Source organism: Oryx dammah, unplaced genomic scaffold (assembly GCF_014754425.2).
Source record: "Oryx dammah isolate SB20612 unplaced genomic scaffold, SCBI_Odam_1.1 HiC_scaffold_24, whole genome shotgun sequence".
NCBI classification, from domain to species: domain Eukaryota; kingdom Metazoa; phylum Chordata; class Mammalia; order Artiodactyla; family Bovidae; genus Oryx; species Oryx dammah.
The window spans coordinates 21,304,219-21,323,584 of record NW_024070208.1 but is presented as its reverse complement, the minus strand read 5'-3'; the positions used below and the strand labels follow the sequence as shown (position 1 = coordinate 21,323,584).

Sequence of the window (19,366 nt, the reverse complement as noted above, 5' to 3'; positions counted from 1 at the left end):
GTTCATCGTGGCAGGGCTGATAGCTTTTGGCAGAAGTCCTTTCTACTTCTCGCAAATTAAATCACAGAGTCAGTCACCAGCAGTGAATGCAAAGGAAGGGTTTAAGGCCACCGCATGGAGGCGAACAGCTGTCGGAGACCCAGCGTTCACCAGACATTAAAAATCACGAATATTGAAAACAAACAAACACGAATATTAACAAGGCTGGCCCCTCCAGCAACAGTTTGGGGTATGGAGACCTGAGAATGCTGTGTGAGGTGACAGGCACAACTGAGAATCACTAATAATAATAGTAATAATGATAAAGAAATAAAATGGCAACAACTAGTGCACACAGAGAGCATTCCAGTTCTCAGGCACAAACCCTCTGATCCCAGGAGGTGGGCTGGCCAGCTGTGGTCTCCTTTTCGCAAGAAACCCAGGCTGTACTGCTCTGGTGACCTGCCCCTGGTTGCGCCCCTGGCAGGCACCAGCCAGGACTCAAATCCAGACTCCTGGCTTCCCCAGTGCCCTCCCCACGGTGCCAGGCTGCTCCCGTGAGCTTGGGTGCAGGGTGGGACATGTGCTGGGCTCCAGGTGGTGAGCAGAGCTGGTCAGGCAGGACCTGAGGAGTGACTCAGGAAAGAGTCGGGGCTTTCATTTAACTCCCCCGCCCGCCACCCCTTAACACAAGGTAATATATGTTCGTTGTTTGGGGAAAAAAATACAGATAAACATAAGAACATAGACATAACCTGGTGGGTCAGACCGTAACGAATCCCCCTGCAATGAGGAGACTGGGGTTCCTTCCCTGAGTTGGGAAGGTCCCCTGGAGAAGGGAATGGCTACCCACTCCAGTATTCCTGTCTGGAGAATCCCATGGACAGAGGCGCCTGGTGGCCTACAGTCCATGGGATTGAAAAGAGTTGGACATGACTGAGAGACTAACACTTATAGACAGAATAATTGTCCGCTCAGAGAGAAGCATTTTGCCTGACTCTAGGGAAGTAAGTGAAAGTTGCTCAGTGGTGTCTGACTCTTTGCGACTCCATGGGCTACAGTCCATGGAATTCTCCAGGCCAGAAGACTGGAGTGGGTAGCTTACCCCTTCTCCAGCGGATCTTCCCAGCCCAGAAATCGAACTGGAGTCTCCTGCATTCCAGGAGGATTCTTAACCAACTGAGCTATCAGGGAAGCCCTTTAAACTTTTTAGCGCACCAAAATATCATCCTTGCAGATACTTTTTCCTCATTTTGACACACCTTTCCTCACAAAAATGGAATTCTGTTCTTCCTGCCATTGTATAATACTTCATTCCGTATACTGTGAATATCTTTCCATGTCAAATAACACTTCAACAATATTTTTCTCATTTCATTAAAAGTGTTATATATATGGCTTTTATGATTACAGAAATAATTGCAAGATTCTACGCTCATTTTAAAAATATTCAGGTTTAAACCATACAGAAATGTCCAGTAAAGGAAGGAAATATTGTATCAATCCCACCCTTGGGGCTTGAGCCCTGTTGCTGCGTGTCCTGTCTCCACTTCATATTTTTCCATGTGTAGGCTAGACGTAATGAACACGTGTGTCTGTATACATTTTTTCCCTCCTCAAAGTGGGCTCACAGACTGTTGTGCAGTTTGCTTTTTTTCTTTCTCTGGTGTGGACATCTTCTTGTCTTGGTGTCTGAGGTTCTAAGGCGTCTTTGTTCCAATCCTGGGGAAAGGAAACCCCTGTGAGGCTGGAGAAGGGACAGGCTAGTGAGTAAGGGCAATACAGGGCTGGTTCCAGTGCTGAAATAAAAACCCTCTTGAGAGGAGGAGACTGAGGCTCAGGCAGCCACTTGCCAATCGCCTGGAGGAGAGAGGTAAGGGTGCCACCTCACCTCCAACCCAGGGCCATCTAACAGGAGGGGTCCTAGCCCCCAACGGCCCCCGAGACCTCATGAGTGCTCTGTGCTCCCCTCCCAGGTGTGTACATTCTCACAACCGCCCTGATCCCTGTCTTGGAGAAAGAACACGACCCCAGAGTGGTGAGTTGACTTTGGGGATGTCTTGTAAGTCAGCAACTCTGTTCCGGATGGGCAATCAGTGGTCCTACATTTGTGGCCCCAACTCTCCTGAGGTGGGGGGCGTGCTGTCCACGTCCACAGTGAGGGCCAAATTCGGCCCCCGGGGTCGAGAGGCCTTGAGGTTTCATAACCTGTGATCCGGCAGTGGTGCGCCGGCCCAGGCAGCATCCAGGTGGGTCTGGGGAGTTGCTGATGCAGAGGGCAGGGGTCCAGGCCTAGGTGAGGGTCGGCCTGGAGCTTTGTCCCATGGACACACGTACTTGCAGAGCTCCGGAGGCACGGCCTGGGCTTCCAGGATGCTCCTTCTGCTCCTCCTGGGAGCCAGCTGTCAACCCAGCTCCCTCTTGCTCTCAGGGGCTCCTCCACATCCCCTGCTCCTGCCTCTCATCCTGGCTGGGTTGTTGCACACACAGCCCATGAAAAGGGAGGCAGAGCCATGCAAAGGGCCACGTTCAAGACCCCAGCCCTCACCGAGGTCTCTTCCCCAAAGTCATCCAAGAGTTGGCAAAGCATTGGGAAAGGGGGGAGAGTGGGGAGGCAGGCAGGGGTGGGTGGGTATACTTCCTGGAGAGTCTGCCACTCGACCGGGAGGGGACAGCTATGGAGTTAATGCTAATGGGGTAACATGACAGAAATGAGAGAAGTCAGGAAGAGGGCAGTTTATGCAGGCTGCTTTCTCTCTGCTGGCGGGGGAGTGGGGAGGGGGTGAATAATGACCTCCCTGGACCTCTGAGGTCCAGGTCCCAGTTCCTGGGACTGTGTCACCTTGACCTGGCAAAAGAGACTGCAGATGTGATTAAGTGAAGGATCATGAGATGGGGGCGGGGTGGTTTCGTGGATTACCCATGTGGGCCAGTGCAACCCCGGGGTCCTCAGAAGACGGCCTGGGTCAGAGGAGACGTGAGGAGGGAAGCAGAGGTGGTCAGGGTGGTACGGCCACAAACCGAGGCCTGCGAGTGGCCTCCGGAAGCCGGAGAAGCCAAGGAATTAACTCCCCCCTCAAACTGCCAGATCGTCTCTGCTGACACTTGGATTTTAGCCCCACAAGACACATTCAGACCTCTGGCTTCCAGAGCTGGGGGGAATTCACCTGTGCTTTTGTAAGCCTCTTTGTGGTCATTTGTCGCAAGAGCAACAAGAAACAGATACACAGAGAAGAGGGATGGGAAGGTATTATGAACTTTTCTTCACAAATCTCCCTTTACTACAGATAACAGTGTCCTCTGGAGGAATGTTGGTTCAGAAACTGAACACCGATGACCTGCAGTCAGAAAGGACAGCGTTCGATGGCACCATGGTCTATGCACAGAACAAAGTAAGCGAGGGGCTATTCTCAACATGGTCACCTGGGCTCTTTTCCACGGAAGGCTTATTCTGGGACACACATTAGCTTGGATCTAATTCCCAGAGCACCTGACTGTCCCTCATGGGAGAGAGAATCCTCTTCTCCATCAGAAGCCCAGCTCAGCTCTGCCTGGACCAGGGTGGAGGTGCAGGGCTTCAGCTCACCCCGAGGAGGAGCCACAAAAGCTGCCACCTCTCTTCCCGAATTTCTCAGACCCACAAAGAGGGTGGTGAGAGCAGGTGATTCCCCAGAGCAGGACCCGGCAGAGGTTCCTTGTCCTGCGTGGCTCAGAGAGGAAATGCCCAGGGGACCCCTTCTCTCTCCCTGGGCAGCCCCTGCTCACTGGCTGGCTGGATGCCACCAGAACCATGCTGGGTTTCCGGCTCCCTCTGTGGGGTGTGCACTCAGTTGCTTCAGTTGTGTCTGACTCTTTGCGACCCCATGGACTGTAGCCCGCCAGGCTCCTCTGTGCAAGGGATTCTCCAGGCAAGAATACTGGGGTGGGTTGTCATGCCCTCTTCCAGGGGATCTTCCCGGCTCAGGAACCGAACCTGCGTCTCTCATGTCCCCTGCACTGAGGCAGGTTCTCTACCACTAGCGGCACCTGGGAAGCCCCCGTGAGGGGGATGCACATCCAGTTCTGAAGACGCACAAGCGCAGAGGTCTGGTCTCATGGCCACTCGGGACAGAAAGTTCTGTCTCAGCTTATCACAGCTGTTCTAGGAGCCGCTGTGTGCCTGCCTCATTCACGGCTGCTGCCCTTCAGTTCACCTGGGGGGCGCTCCCTGGTTTGTGAAGCTGCCCTTGCCCACAGCTTTCCCTCTTGTTCACAGGGGAGTCCTGTCCCACCCCTCTCCCTCACTCCTATTCCTCGTGTACCCCGGTTCTCTGCCCCACTTTTGCTCACCAACCCCCAGACCAGCTCCTGGTAGGTGACTTGTCATGACTCAACATCCCACCAAATCAGAGGCACCAGACTTCTTTACGGATTTTCCAGGGAACCTGGGAACAAAGCACTCACTCCATAAATGGGGCCCAGGTGGAGCTCTTTGTAAAATGTGATCTAACTGCCCTGGGAGGGGGCAGTGGCCTCTACACAGCTGAGGCTTACGTGGGGGTACTTGGCGATTTTTAAAGAAATTTGCAGCAGATGCGTTCTCTAAGCATCTCGGGACAGTTCCCACCCTCCAAGGTTCCTTCACGTGTCCGCGGACACCTACTCAGTGCCTGCAGGGCAGGGGGCCGAGGGTGCTCTGTGCTCCCACCGTGCTCGCGTCCAGCAGCAAATACAGTAACAGCGAGCAACTAGGAGAGAGGGCGCTGTGGGTGTATTTTCCTTGGGGGAGGGAGGGGGAAGCCCCCAGGCCACGGGCAGCCTCATTCCTGCTGCTGGTCTGTCTGCGTCTCAGATGGCAGGGCCAGGACGCAGCCCTGGGTCACAGCCAGAGCTCGCTGGGTGAAGAGCCGGTGATTCTAGAGGAAGTTGCATTCTGACTTTGTGGAGGGTGGGGGACGGGGGCTCTGCACACCTGCAGCCCCTCTGCTTCCCCCTCCCATCTGTTCACCCTCATCCCGTCCAGAGGCAGCAGGTGGTTCTGACGGAGCGGTGGGCCCGAGCGCACCCGGCCATCCACTTCTCATGCATGCATCCCGGCTGGGTCGACACCCCAGGTAGGTCTTTAAGTTCCCTGCCGCCCACATTTCATCTAAAAATATCTGGGCGGCCGCAGGACGGACTCTCCCCAGGAATGACCTAGAACTGGTATCAGGAGGATGAGGAATGGCTTCGTTTCTGCGGGAGCTGGGCAGACTGGGACTGGAGAGGGAGGAGCCTGGCCCTCAGAGGCAGAGCTGGTGTGGTCAGTCTGCCCCACGTGTGCGTGGCCCAGGGAGTGGGTGGCGCCCCAGGGAGTGGGTGACCCCTCCCTCGGGACAGAGGGTGCTTGGTCCACACCCAGTGTTACAGGAGATGCTGGGGACGTGGGGATAGGCCAGGCCACCTCCCCACTGCTTGGGTTTCTAGAAATAGTGAATGCACAAGGGGAAGTAACAATCACTAAGGGGACAGGTGGAATTCTCTGGAAGCATGGAAAAAGAGGGAAGGAGAACAGAACTCTCTGCGGGGTCAGTCCCGCCCACCTCCGAGACCTCGGCACATCACTTGGGCTCTGTAGCTCTTTCCTCCTCCCTCCAACAAGGGAACTGAAAACAGCAGCCGTGGCAGAACGCCTGGGACACCTGGCCCAGAGCTGCTCCCAGCACTGTCTCCATCCCATCGCCTGTGCCCTCACCACCCTCCTGGGGTGGGCACTACCATCACGCCAGTTTACATCTGGGGAAACTGAGGCACACAGAGGGGCTGGGACATCCTGGCTGGGCCCGGCCACAGTCTAGTGAGAGGCAGGCTCTCATGCGCTTGCTGTCACCTTCCGAAAGCTGGTTTAGCAGAGGCCTTGGCATCTGCATCTACATCCTTGGAATTCATCCTAAGAGATGTGGAAAATGAGGTTGCTCGTCTCAGCACTGGTGCTCAGAGAGTGAGCTGATAAATTAGGGAACACCTGCATGGGAAATCTGTTCAGCCCTGAACACCGCTGCAGATAAATGTCTATGGGAAGCAAATGGCGCTATCTCATTAAATGCAGGTATTGCACGCTCAGACCTTACAGCCTTCTGGTCTTATTTTCACTACACCCACATCCCCATGGAGAAGGGGGTGCGTCGTGCTCCGCTGAATCCCACGGAGACCGGCGGGGAGAGATGCAGCAGGCCCGCCTGCCAGGGTGGGGGTGGGGTGGTGGAGCTGAGGCCATCTGGTAGTCTCCTGTTGTAAATGCAATGGCGGGGGGTGTCCTCTGCCGAGCACCCCAGGAGGCGCTTGGGCCAGGGCTGTTGGGAGAGGGCGGCTTCTTATTTTGTGTCACTTCCTGGTGGGAGATGTGCCCAGCCCTGCCTGACCAGGTAGCTCCATCAGCCAGTGGAGAACCACCAGCCTCACATCCCCGCAGGACATCACCCTGACAGTCCTCACGTCAACCTGTGCGCTGGCTAAGTCAGTGCTCCAAGCTCACCACCTGAGTCCAGCATCTGGGTCAGGGTGCGGTCAGCCATCTGTGGCCCACAGGTCACAGGGCGAAGACTGGGCTTCTCAGAGGCTGCTGACTGGGCCTCAGTGTCCAGAGGGAGGGCTGGGGAAGGGCCTGAGCCCACAGACGCTTGTCCTCCCCCAGTGGTATGATGTGTGTGTGCGCGCTAGGTCGCTTCAGTCGTGTCCAACTCCTTTTGACCCCACGGACTGTAGCCCACCAGGCTCCTCTGTCCATGCGATTTTCCAGGCAATGCTCGAGTGAGTAGCCATTCCCTTCTCCAGGGGATCTTCCCGACCCAGGGATCGAACCCACGTCTCTTACGTCTCCTGCACTGGGAGGTGGGTTCTTTACCACTAGTGCCACCTGGAAGCCCAACGGGGGACTCAGATGCCTCTGTTTACTCATCAGAAGTTTTCCCTAATTTTCCCACAATAAGCAAGTACTGTTTCTGTAAAGGGAAAAAGAAAAAAACATTTATTTTTTAATTTTGTTTTAGACGATCCTTTCTCTGAAATCCTCTGATCTCATTACATCTCTCAAATGTTGTTTTCTCTGCTTTCTTTTCTTTCTTTGGCTTCATGAGAGAACAGTTGTGTTTCCCAGAGTGCTAACTGTAAAGACTGTGTGTTCCCCGAGGTCTGTGGGCACATGGGTGTGTGTGTGTGGTGGTGGTGGTGGGGGGGGGGTGTAGCCTTCAGCCAGTGCTGGGGAGCATGAGGGAGAGGGAGGAAAGAGTCCTTTCTCTTCCAACACACCTCGCTGAAAAAGCAGAGAACACTCTCACAGCCGGAAGGACACTCAGCCTGGATCCTGGGAGAGATCAGAAGCCTTGAGAGAGACAGATGGGTCCCCCAGGAGGGGAGTAGTCTGATCCCCTTTTGGCCTCAGGTGTGACCCTCATATCTTAGGACGGGAATCGGGTAGGTCCAGGGGATTTTGCTCCCAGGGGACAGGCCTGTCTGGGCCGACAGCCTGCATGAACGCTGTTTTGAAGCGGAAAGAGGGCAGTTGGTGATCTCATTCCATCTCCGCGTGGTTATTTTGGTATTAAAGCAGCCAACTCAGCTGAGGATGAGGGCGCTGTCCTCACGGCCCTGTGTGTGCCTCCCCGCAGGTGTGCGGCTATCGATGCCTGGCTTCCACGCCAGGATGGGGGCCAGGCTGCGCTCTGAGGCCCAGGGTGCGGACACGGTGCTATGGCTGGCCCTCGCTCCCGCTGCCACTGCCCAGCCCAGCGGCTGCTTCTTCCAAGGTGACTTTCTCTCTAAACCACAGCCCGAGGGTGTCTGGAGGTGGACCCTCTTTTCTCCCTGAAGTCGGGTGGGGAGGGGCTGCCTCCCTTCCCTGTGATGTGCCGGCCTGCCTTGGGGGGACGGCTCCTTGGCCTGTTATTTTGGGAAGGGCCTCACCTCTGGCTCTGCACTCCCGGCTTTTTGCATCCACCTTCCCGAACTCAGTGGGTCCCGTGAGGATGAAGTCCTGGGGTTGTGACCCCTGACCTCAGTGTCTCGGGCACGGCTGGACCGGCGGGGCACCTCGGAGATTGGAAGCTCCTTTGCTGGAGCCCAGGGCCTGGGAGTGAATCTCTGCTTTTCTGTTGCTGGGGGTGGGGCTATCTGTTCCGCAGATCCGAGAAGAGGGGGCAGGCTGAGGAAAGAAGGGGGAGGTGGTCGCCCCGCCTCGGAGGTGGCCACGCTTGCGTGAGCCGTGGTGGAGCTCTGGGGACCCTGTGGCGGCCAGGAGGGTCGCCGTGCCTTCTCTATCACCTGCCAGACCAAATACGCCACACTCCCGGGCCCCCGACCCCCCGCAGCCGGCACCCGGGCCTGGGGACCCTGCCGCCCGCCAGCCAGCCCCTGGCGTCCTGCCGCCCGGCCTCCCTTCTGCAGCACCTCATCATCCGCGGACCCTGCGCGCAGGGGCGGCCGACCCCCTTCCCGTGTGGGACCCCCCCCAGCAGGTGGCCGTGAAACGACTGACTCGAGGCCTGCCGCTCACGACTTCTCTCTCTCACGTTTACAGACCGGAAACCGGCGCCCACACACTTGCCTCTTGCGAGGACATCGTCCTCACCGGCCGAAGAGGAGAAACTCGTTGAGATCTTGGAAGAGCTGGCTCGGAGATTTAAATAGCCCAGGCTAGACCCAACACGGGGCCGGAACTGCCTCAGAAAATACGGCAGGGTGTGGACCAGCGGCCAGCGAGGAGACCCCACTGCGCCTTCCCCGCCGTAGACCGGCCCATCTTCCACGGCTGTGCTTTGAGCTGGTTTCCTCTCCATCAGGAGTCACAAAAATGAGTCCCGTCCTTTATATACAAAGCCTAGGACTGAAAGCTTGACTCACCACCGCCTCATGGGACCGCAGCTGGGTTAACTTACCCTCTGGGGGCCTCATTTTCCCTGTCAGCGGAGATTAGAGTACTCCCTACCTCACGGGGTGGTTGTAACGATTCAGTGAGTTACCACTTGTAATGCTCTTAGCAGAATGCCCGGTGCGTCATAAAGACTTGATACGTGTTAGCTACTAACATCAGCATTTAACTGACAAGTGTGCTACAATTCATGGGGGGGGGGGGAACCCTAAAGATTACCCCCTGTAGTAATGAGTCCAGGATGGAAACATTTTAAAATACATACAGTTGCGGCTGAGAGCAAGTGAACCTCCATCTTCCGCAGTAGCTTGTGTGTAAATCTCTCCTTGATTTGCGTGTGATTTTCTTAAAGACTCTGTGTCACTGGTAGCAGGGGAGCAGGGCCGGGAGGGGGAAGGAGCGGGTGCTACACTGCCCTGGCCCGGCCCTGAGGCTTCAGGGGCAAGGCGGAACCAAGGGTCAGTGCTTATTTACAAGCAGTCACTAGAGATGCTAATTAAGATTAGAAGCGGCTTCAGTTATGCGCTTGGCAACCTGGTGTTGCCGTTTGGTAAAACTTTTAAATTATTTGCATTTTATGTCTTAGTGAAACCAGGGAGAGCTCTAACGCAATCGGTGAACAGATTTAGGAAAGCTCTACATATACTCTGTAAGTTCAAGGGGAAATGAATGTAACTAGGGATCAACGGAAGAGGAGGACCCGGGGAAGGGCGGGTACAGCTCAGCCAGTCCCACCGTGCCGGGCTTCGGAGATACCTGGCTCAGATCGGGCTCTTAGCCAGGAAGCTCCAAGAAAGGGGCTTTTTGATGGGTCTGCCTGAAAGGGCGGTGAGCACCGGCTCCATCAGCCTGCATCTCTCCCTCCCTGAAGGACAGTAGGGGGCGCTGGAGTGCTGGGTGTGGGTGGGGCTGTGCTTTGACAGGCAGGCTGGAGGAGGGGGCAATCCAGCTTCCCCACCCACTGGCCCTTCCCGGGTGGCGCTAGTGGTAAAGAGCCCATCTGCCAAGGCAGGAAATATAAGAGGGGAGGGTTCCATCCGTGGGTAGGGAAGATTCCCTGGAGGAATGCATGGCAATCCACTCCAGTATTCTCGCCTGGAGAATCCCATGGACAGAGGAGCCTGGTGGGCTACAGTCCAAGGAGTCGCCAAGAATTGGACACGACTGAGTTACTTTCATTTTTTTTCACTATGTGAAAGAGAAAACAAAAAGGACCCCTCAGCCAGCTCTGGTCAACACCGACGCAGCGCTGCTGCGGTGCATGTGGTCACAGGGCACACAGCTCGACGACAATAACATGACCACAGGAAGGTTTCCACAGAGATTTATTCTAAACCGTGGCGGTAGCTTGCACTGGGTCTTGACACAGGTCGTGGCTACACATACATTTTGGTTAGAGGGAAGCACAGAGGGAAAGTGAGCAGAGTTCAGGAACAGTCACAACATTCAGCAGACACTTAGCGCTGTGGGAAATCCTGGCTCATTCCCACCTAGTCACATTCAGGAAGTCAATGTCAAGACTGCTTGGCCGGAACGGTGGAATCTGGTGGTAGAGGGCATGGTGATGCCAGCGGGGTTCAGCTAGAACCACGTTTGAGAAACCTCTTCCAGCTTTGGGCTTCTGACATTCTCAGCCTGACCCCTTGGACAATCTCATTTCATAAAGAAAGAAAAAAAAGACATCTTGTAAAGCAACATGCCGCGGCAGCCGGGTTCCGACTGGGCTGCAGGCTGATGGGCATGCAGGATGGAAGCGTCCTTGTCCCTGGTTATGGAGTCAGTGGGAGGCAGGCACGAATGTGGGGCTAGCACCTTCCCGGCTGTCCAGTTAGTAACAGTTTTTGTACTTTTCATGTGTTTTCTTCTGTAAAATGACAGTACATTGAAAAAAAAAAAGGCAGATGGCGTAAAACACAGATATGTTAAGTATACATCGGTTACCAGCGACACAAGTATTTTGGTCCATACTTCATATGCTACTAACATAAGGCGGCCATCCATTTAAATGGAGGGAAGAGTGTTTTTAAGAGAAATACTTCTTTCAAACCGTTTCCCATTTTTGTGTTGCAGTTTACTCTCTCATGCTTCCCAGAGAACCAGGACGGGGAGTGGGGGGTGGGGGTTGGGGGGAGGAGAAAGGATCCTAAATATCAAGGTGGCATTCCAAATCTAACCTTTAAGCCAACCTGCAATTATTCCCTTTCTCTCCCAAGAAAGTCAGATACACTTGGATCCACAGAGGTGACCATTCTGAGGTATCTGTTTTTAATGAGATGGTACCATGATTGACCTCTGCCTTCTCCAACCTTTTTCAAACCTCCTGGGCTCTAGATGGGAAAATACAGGCAGCGGTTTACTTGATGTGACACCAGAAAAGGCAGTGGGGGACACCTGTTTACCTGAGTTAAGTCAGCCACGAGCAGGCAGGTCACTGGTAATGGCCAGGTTAGTCTAATGAATAACAACAATCATAGAGTCGTAACATCACAGACTGGAAGGGATCTTAAGCATCCTCATCGAATTCAACTTTTATTCAAGGCTTTTAATCTTTCCAGAGCTGCTCCACTAGACAAGGGGCTATGGACTTGCTGTTCAAAAATTCCCTGGCATAAGAAATACAATGGAGGAATCCCCTTCCAGTGCTGGACAGATCTAATTTTACACCCTGCTTTCTTGTGTTAGGCCCAGACAGGCTTCCCCGTGGAAGGGATACATTTGAAAGGCAAAATGACAAACTAAAAACCTAAGGGTTGGTGTGTATCTAGTTCTTGATGGTCAAGTTGAGTTCAAGTTTAAAAACGAACATGGATGTCCCTGAATTAAGTTACAGACATGTGATACTCGGGCCTTGGAGGAAAAAGGCCAGTGGGTGCAGTACAAGTACCAGGAAGGACCGAGGCCCACCATGGGATGGGGGGGCCTCGGGCTCCGCACAGCTGGGTCTACAGTCACTAAATTGAGGAAAATGTTCCCTCCCCTTGGCGAGTGCCCCTGCCTGAGCATTCATCACATTCACCACACTGTACTGAGACAGCCCACTGCTGCAGGGGGATGTAAGGCCAGAGGCAGATGAGGGCAGCAGTGGCCTGCTTGCTCACGGAGAGATCACATGCGTGCAGGGCCTCTGCTGTCCAGAATGGGCTCCTCCACAGGTCAAGGGCTGTCCTTTTTCAAAGGAGAGCAGCCAGGGAATAATGGGATTAGTATGTTATAAGCTCATCAAGGGGCTTCCCAGGTGGCACAGTGATAAAGAATCTGCTGGACAGTGGAGGAGATGTAAGAGACTTGGGGTTGATCCCTGGGTGAGGAAGGAGCCCTGCAGAAGGCAGTAGCAACCCATTCTGGTATTCTTGCCTGGACAATCTCATGCACAGAGGAGGCTGGCGGGCTACAGTCCATGGGGTCGCAAAGAGTGGGACACGACTGAGCGACTGAGCTCACAACAAGGTCGTCCAGACCAAAACCAGGCAAGCAGTGGTCTCCAGCCCCACCTCAGAGCCTCCAGTGAGTGGCTGTGCCCCCCAACAAAGTTCAAAAATTAGTTAACCAGGGGTCCTTTTAAAGATAATTCCAGGTGTTTCCAAAGAAAAAGAAACTTTGATACTGGCCTCAGCTGCGGGAAGACTGGACTTGTCCGGCAAGCCTCTGGGTAAAGCTGCTTGGCGAACTGTGGGCTGCCTCCCTCCCCCTGCGGCCATGAGCATCCTGTCTGACAGTGACGAGAGGACCGCAGGCTCCAGGACTGCAGCTGCACACATGCTACTCTGGAGCTCCAAACCCCAGGTGGGACCCCAGTGCCAGGCTGGTGCAGGTCTTGGGCCTTTGCTGGCATTGCTTCCACAGCCTGGAAACTCAGGTCCTTCCTCAGCTCACTCCAACTCCTCATTTAACTCTCAGCTCTGGAATCCTCTCCTCTGGGTTCTCCTCTCCCCTGTGGGTGCAAGAACACCTGTGTATCCTGGGATGGGACCCCACGCTCTCTGTCACCAGAGTCACCACGTGGCACAGAAATAAGCCACAGCAAAGACATGAAACCAGTCAATCCTAAAGGAAATCAGTCCTGAATATTCATCGGAAGGACTGATGCTAAAGCTGAAGCTCCAATACTTTGGCCACCTGATGCAAAGAGCTGACTCACTGGAAAAGACTCTGATGCTGGGAAAGATTGAGGCAGGAGGAGAAGGGGACGGCAGAGGATGAGACAGTTGGATGGCATCACTGACTCCATGGATATAAGTTTGAGCAAGCTCCAGGAGTTCGTGATGGACAGGGAAGGCTGGCATGCTTGCAGTCCACGGGTTTGCAAAGAGTCGGACACGACTGAGCGACTGAACACCAACTCATCTGTGTGGCCTCTGCCCAAGCCACAGAATGGACCTCTTGACCCCAGGCCTGGTTCAAAGCCTGGTGTGTGGTGGACACTCAGCAAAGGGCTGGACTATGAGAGTTAAGAGACTCAAGGGTGATATAGATCCCTCGGTGCTCAGGATGGACTTAATCTCTGTGTTTCCCTGTCACGTTGATAGATAGCCACCCTCACATCCAGAAAAATGCAACCTAACTTTGTTCTAAAGGAGAGAGAAAATGCCAAAAAGCATTGGCAAAATGTTTTCTTTCATTTTAAAACAGAAATCTTAGTGGACAAGGTCACTTAGAATTAAACTACTGTGAAAAGGCAAAACCAAAGGGATCTCATTTAATGGATATTTATGTCTGGTAACTTTGATACCTAGTTCAGACTGAGTCCCTTGCTTAAAAGGTAAAATTCAGGCTTTAAAATTTGATTGATGTCAAGCAAAAATACATTAGGCTTTTGAAAAAATGAGTATCAAAAATAGGGAAAGGCGGTATTTCATGGGAAGGGCAGTGAGGAGACTCGCCGGGGGCCCCCTGCAGGCAGAGGGCAAGGTGCAGTTTCAGTCCCCTTGACTTCCACTTAAACTGCGCGGCTGGCGAGGTCAGTGGGGCAAGCGTAGGAAGCTTGTTGAGCTGATGGAGGCCTGCAGTGACTACCTCGCTGCACGAGCCCACCCATTCAGAGCCACAGGAGGTACCAGATTTGCCTGCGACGAGAGGACCAGACCCCGTTCTGAGCACTGCCTGCTTTGAGCCTCGAAGTCATCCCTCCCACTCAAGCCATTACGAGTTCACGTTCAAAAAGCAACTGTTCTTCCAACATTCTTATAGATTCCCCTTGCCGATACCTCAGTTATATCTAACTGCTTGGTGTGACTGTGCTTGGAACATTCTAGAGGTCTGAAGAGTCCCTTCCAGGTCTGTGACTTTATGATTCTTTGCATAACATTCAAACAATCCAGTGAGAAACACACCATGGTTGACTGACCTCATTAAAAAAAAAAAAAAAAGACACATGACTCCAAGTCCTTCATCTAAAACCACTTGTGCTGCTGTGCAGACAACCCAGGCAGCTAAAGGGTCCAGGAACGTCATTTCTCTGGAGAGACAGAGCATGGGATTGGTTCTGTCCTACCAAATAAAAGGCACAAGCATGGTACGTGCGGGGGTGCCACTTCCCAGCATTGATCGTGTTAGGCTTGACTTGCCAGAGCTTCTGTGTGTTGAAGCAATAGAGCAGAAAGAAAAATTATATATATATAAAGTGCAATTCCAGTGGGGTAAAACAAAAACGATGAAAGTTAACCCAGACAGGAGACAAGCCAAGTGCTGGCGCCAGCTTTTGCTCCTAATGAATGAAGCCTCTATTCCATAAAATGCTTGGAAGGCACCCCAACACCAACACATATCGATGAGTTACACAAATGGTGGTGGGAATGTAATACTCAAGGATTCACAGTATTATAAACACACACAGTTGGCATGCTAAGGGCTTCTCACCAAACTAAAGCACCTACAGAGATGAGGAGAAATGGAAGAGCAGAGCAATGGGTACCTTGACACGTCTGTGGTGGCTGGCCGCGACTCTCACCACCAGGAGGTGTGTCTGCTGGTCTCCGCCTCTGAGTGGCTCATGGGCTGGGGGCACAGCCGCGTTGGGAGGGAGGCGGGTGGACTGAAGTGCAGGCTCACAGACCAGAGTGATCATGGGCTCACACGCGACCCAGCGGGGACAATCAGCTTCCCCGGCGTGATCCGAGCTCATCTCGACCCAACTCAGAACCACGTCAGGTCTGCTGGGCACCTGACCCACCGCCTCCCTGATACTGTGTGCCTCTCTGTATTCAGGCCACGCTCCAAAGGAAGGGAGAAGACAGCCATTCATTTTACTACTCATGTCTACCACGTTGTTCTTTATTACGTACAACTCCGTAAGTGGCTCCAGGTTCTAGCAGTAAACTACAAAACAGATATTTGAATATTTTAAACTGAATTCCCTTTTTAAAGCCCTCTCACAACCGTGCAGGAGAGACTCAGGTTAGTTATAATGGCTTTCACTGATGGCCAGCAAGGGCAGGGTGGAAGGGGCAGCTGAGTGGCAAGTGGTAACCGCTGCTGCATGGTGAAGTGTCTGTGTCCACAGCCTCAGAGTATGGTCACGTGGGCGGATCTGCCCTGATTTCCCGGGTCATGGCTGTTCTGCTCCATGGCTGCACGGGGCATACCCACTGTCCTGTGCCCCAAAGCTGCAGCAGCAGAACCATCTCGAGGAGGTCTGTCACCAGGAAGCACAGCTGGTCAGTGTTGGGGTGGCGGTGGGGGTAGCGGTTATCCCAGTCTGGTTGGGAGTCCTTCTCCCAGTTAGAAAAGTAATGAATGATCGCGAGGGGAGAAACTACGACCACCCTCAATTGTCAAGTCAGCAGAGAACAAGACCCTGCGGAGGTAGGGCTCACAAAGGGAAGGGCAAGTCATTGGCCTGTGGATCTGCAAGGCTTTGTGTAACCGTGTGAACCCCAAGGACTCAGGGGTCCCCTGATGCTCCTGACAGGTGAGGGATGAATGAGGTGGTCCCGGTAAAGTGCTGAGAAGGAGGTGGGCACAAAGGACATGCCTGCTGCTCATTTAAATTCTACTTTTACAGGTTGAAAATAAGTATCTCAAATGGGGTCTCTACACACAAGAATATCTCAGTTTATCAAGTTGATTGGATTCCCTTAAAATCAAGGTTCTTCAGGTTCATTTCCTAAAGCCTCCCCTTCCCCCTCTTTTCTGTACATTCCCAACTGGAACACACAGCATGAGCTGTAGGCCCGAGTACCTTTTATGTCTCAGATCACGCAGTTGGAGTATTAAAGCCTGCAAAGTGTTCTGATGAAATACACGAAGATAAAAATCTTTAAATATCTGGTTTTGAAAGGGGAAGCAAATACAGACAGTGAGGAATAAAGCAGCATGCAACCTCACAGCAATGAACATGTTCAAGGTCAGAGGTGATGTCACACAGAACCACAGATCTTAAAGACATTCTTCTTGAAGGACACAGAGTTTTGTTGTTCCGTTTTGCTTGTTTTTAATATCAAGAGCGAAGGAGAACTGTGTCAATAAAACTAAAACCCAAAAGGCTCAGAAAGCTCCCACTGACTTAGAAAGGATCCAGGCACTGAGAGTTGAAGGTCTGAGTTTGATAATCTACTTCCGTGGCTGAGAGTGGCTTTCTCACAGCAATTTTTTTTTTCTCTTTTTTTAATGTGGGAAAGAGAAAAACTGAGGCAGAAACATAAGGTCATTTCCACTCTTGTAAGATCTAGACATTACAAATGGATCACCCTTCAGGAAATTTAAGACATCATCTGGGAAAACCACAAGGATGGTTTTCCAGATCTCTCAACGGAAAGGGACCCCTACGAAAGCAAACATTGCAAATAAATTGTGAATGTGTTCACTCTGGGGAACAGTGGAGGAAGCTGAGTGGGGGGAAGACGCAGACCACAGGATATGTGCCCAAGGGAGAGGAACACGGAAACTACTTCACAACGACCCCAAATACCCTGAATAGTTATACACTTCTCGTTTCTCCGACACAAAGCAACAGCTAAAACCAAGTGTTGACAAATATAAAACTGAAAATACCCCACACTGAGTTTTCGGTATACTCAGAACAAGGGAGCAGAGCCAGACTGTATAAACCATCTGGTAAAAAAATATCCTCTTTTTATACTGTATGAACAAGTTGAAAGAGTTCCCTCACAAGAGCTCACCGACCGCTCACCGCCACGTGTGCAGGCGACGCGCAAGCTCAGCTCAGCTTTTTGGCTTCTCTCCCGCCACTTGCACATCTGCTCTACTGCTCCAGTCACGACTGGGGTTAGAACAACCGTTTCTTGAGTAAATTCTGTCTTTCTGGTGCCTGGAAGGGGCATCAAGACACGACTGGGGTCATATCCCACAACTGTAAGAAGAAAAAGATCTCTGATGAACACCTGGAGGAGGAAACGGCAACCCACTTCCGTATTCTTGCCTGGAAAATCCCCTGCACAGAGGAGCCTGCTGGGCTACAGTCCTCGGGGTAGTTGCAAAGAGTGGGACGCGACTGAGCGACTGCGCACTGATGAACTGCCATTCAGCTGGTGAGGAGCCATATAATGTGTATAGAGAGTCCTTATAACTGAATTCAAGCGCATTTTTTTAACTTAACAAGGAACTGAGTACTATATGAGCGTCATGGATAAATCTATACGGTAGTACTTATCCATCAAAAAGTTCAACATAACCCTCAAAAACAGGACAAAGGCAGCTGGAAGTTTTAATCCAGCTGATGGAGAATAAAGGCAGATGAGATTTATTCAAGGAAGAAGGGAAGTAACACTGTAAGGCAACAAATGGGTAGCCAGATGTGTCCTTTCTGTATCTTATCTCATCTTCCATACAGTTCTAGGAGATGTCTCGATTTCAAAAATAAAGGAACTGAGGTGCCCAGAATTTACTTTAAAAAGTCACATAAGACTGGTGGCTTCCAAAGAGGGTTATTTGAACCACCTTATCCTGCGGTTGCCTCCACGAAGGAACCAGAAGAGGCCCAAGAAATTGGGCTCAGCGAACCAAGCGAGCCTCTGCCACTGGGAGCCTCAGAGAATGAATGATGTGGGCATGGCCTCTTTGGTCCTGGGCTTTGGCCCAGGCAGGGAATCCACATGGCCTAGCACAGATCTTGGAGAGGCCCTGGAGGACTGCTCCTGGATTAACTGATCTCACTGGGAAAAGATCTTGTTTATTACTTGTTGGCTTATCCAATGCTTGGCTCAAAATCTACTGTCCTCATGAAGCCAAGGCCAGTAGCACCATCTTCCTCCCCTGAACTCTCCCAGTAACTTGTCCGTTTCACTCTTTGGCTGCTGAACATGTTAATAATGGTTAATAATTATTAACATGTTGTTAACAGTTAATTAATAATAATTAATTAATAATTAATAACAGTTAATAATAGTTAACTGTCTTCTTAAAAGTATGTCCCCAGCAGACTAGCAGTTCCTTTCAGGGGAGGGCCAGGTCTCATTTTGGTGAGTATAGCCAGTGACTGACTATACATGGTGTGTAGTGGGTTCTCATTGCTCAGGGGAAGCTTTAAGAGAAAGTTTCTGAGCTCACCTCACATCGTCTTGATGCTTCTGTACATTTACTTAGGGCCAAAGATGGAAATGGACCGACTCGATGGTCATGAGTTTGAGCAAGCCCTGGGAGGTGGTGAAGGACAGGGAAGCCTGGTGGGCGGCAGTCCACTGGGTCCCAAAGAGTTGGACACGACTGAGTGACTGAACCATAGCAAAGACAGAACGCTTCGGAAATACAATGGCGTCCTACCTTAATAACCTTGTCGGTTCCCGAAGTCAGCAACCATCCTCTGGTCGCGTCGAAGTGCACGTGCACGATGTTATGTCTACTGTCGTGGAAGGTCGCGGTGGGCGCGCGTCTGGAGGGGGCAGAGGAAGTTTCCAGAAGTGAAAGGCACAGTATATGAATGAAGAAGATCTACAGTGACAGTAAGCTCTAACTTTTAGCCAAATGGCTCAAACGACCTCACGGTTAGAGATGCTCCTCAGGGCTACTTTTACTCCCTGGGGATGAAAAGAGTGAACGGATTCTTAGACGGTCCAAAATGGTCAAGAGATGATGAAATTTCTTTAGAAACTTTTTGGAGAAATTTGTTGCTCTGATTGAGTCTGAGATTCTCCACCCGTGCTATTAACAAATCTTTAAAGTAACCCACTGTGCTTTTGCTAAGTTTGATCTCAGAAGGACTTGCTGGTAAAAGTCTACTTTGGTCTATTTCATTTTAAAAAAGGCACACTCGTTAAAATGCCTAAGACACTATCGCTTTCATCTAAGGGCTATTTATTTTTTCTCTTCTTTACCCTGGTATAAATGCAGACTCAGGTTTTTCTTTGGCATTCTAATGCTTTAACAAGTAAAGCAATATATAAACAAACACTGTTACTTGCTTTTTATTTTTTTAAGACTTGCATTCTTTTAGTAAGAAAGCTGATAACTGCCTAGATGCTCTAGAGGCAATGCAAAATGCACCCACGGGGAAGAGGCAGAAGAACCAGTGATGTGGGACAGCAACATAGGGGATTAGGCTGCAGTTTT

At 51.9% G+C, this 19,366-nt stretch overlaps 2 protein-coding genes across 5 annotated transcripts in view; one reads left to right on the top strand and one right to left on the bottom strand.

The window, feature by feature from the left end:
* Positions 1-9,154, top strand: part of DHRS12 (dehydrogenase/reductase 12) — a 40,952-nt gene extending 31,798 nt beyond the window's left edge. For 3 of the 4 annotated variants that reach the window (XM_040266974.1, XM_040266977.1, XM_040266976.1), the window contains 5 exons: positions 1,956-2,017; positions 3,267-3,371; positions 4,982-5,072; positions 7,605-7,742; positions 8,513-9,154. In XM_040266974.1, the coding sequence (XP_040122908.1) occupies positions 1,956-2,017; positions 3,267-3,371; positions 4,982-5,072; positions 7,605-7,742; positions 8,513-8,622 (506 nt within the window). In that variant the 3' untranslated portion in view covers positions 8,623-9,154. The remainder of the gene's footprint in view (positions 1-1,955; positions 2,018-3,266; positions 3,372-4,981; positions 5,073-7,604; positions 7,743-8,512) is intronic. The other variant, XM_040266975.1, reaches the window with a different exon arrangement.
* A 1,017-nt stretch (positions 9,155-10,171) lies between these two features.
* Positions 10,172-19,366, bottom strand: part of WDFY2 (WD repeat and FYVE domain containing 2) — a 184,045-nt gene continuing 174,850 nt past the window's right edge. Inside the window, exons 11-12 of the mRNA XM_040266963.1 lie at positions 18,581-18,689; positions 10,172-17,171 (exon numbers count right to left, since the gene is read on the bottom strand). Of these exons, the coding sequence (XP_040122897.1) occupies positions 17,142-17,171; positions 18,581-18,689 (139 nt within the window). The 3' untranslated portion in view covers positions 10,172-17,141. The remainder of the gene's footprint in view (positions 17,172-18,580; positions 18,690-19,366) is intronic.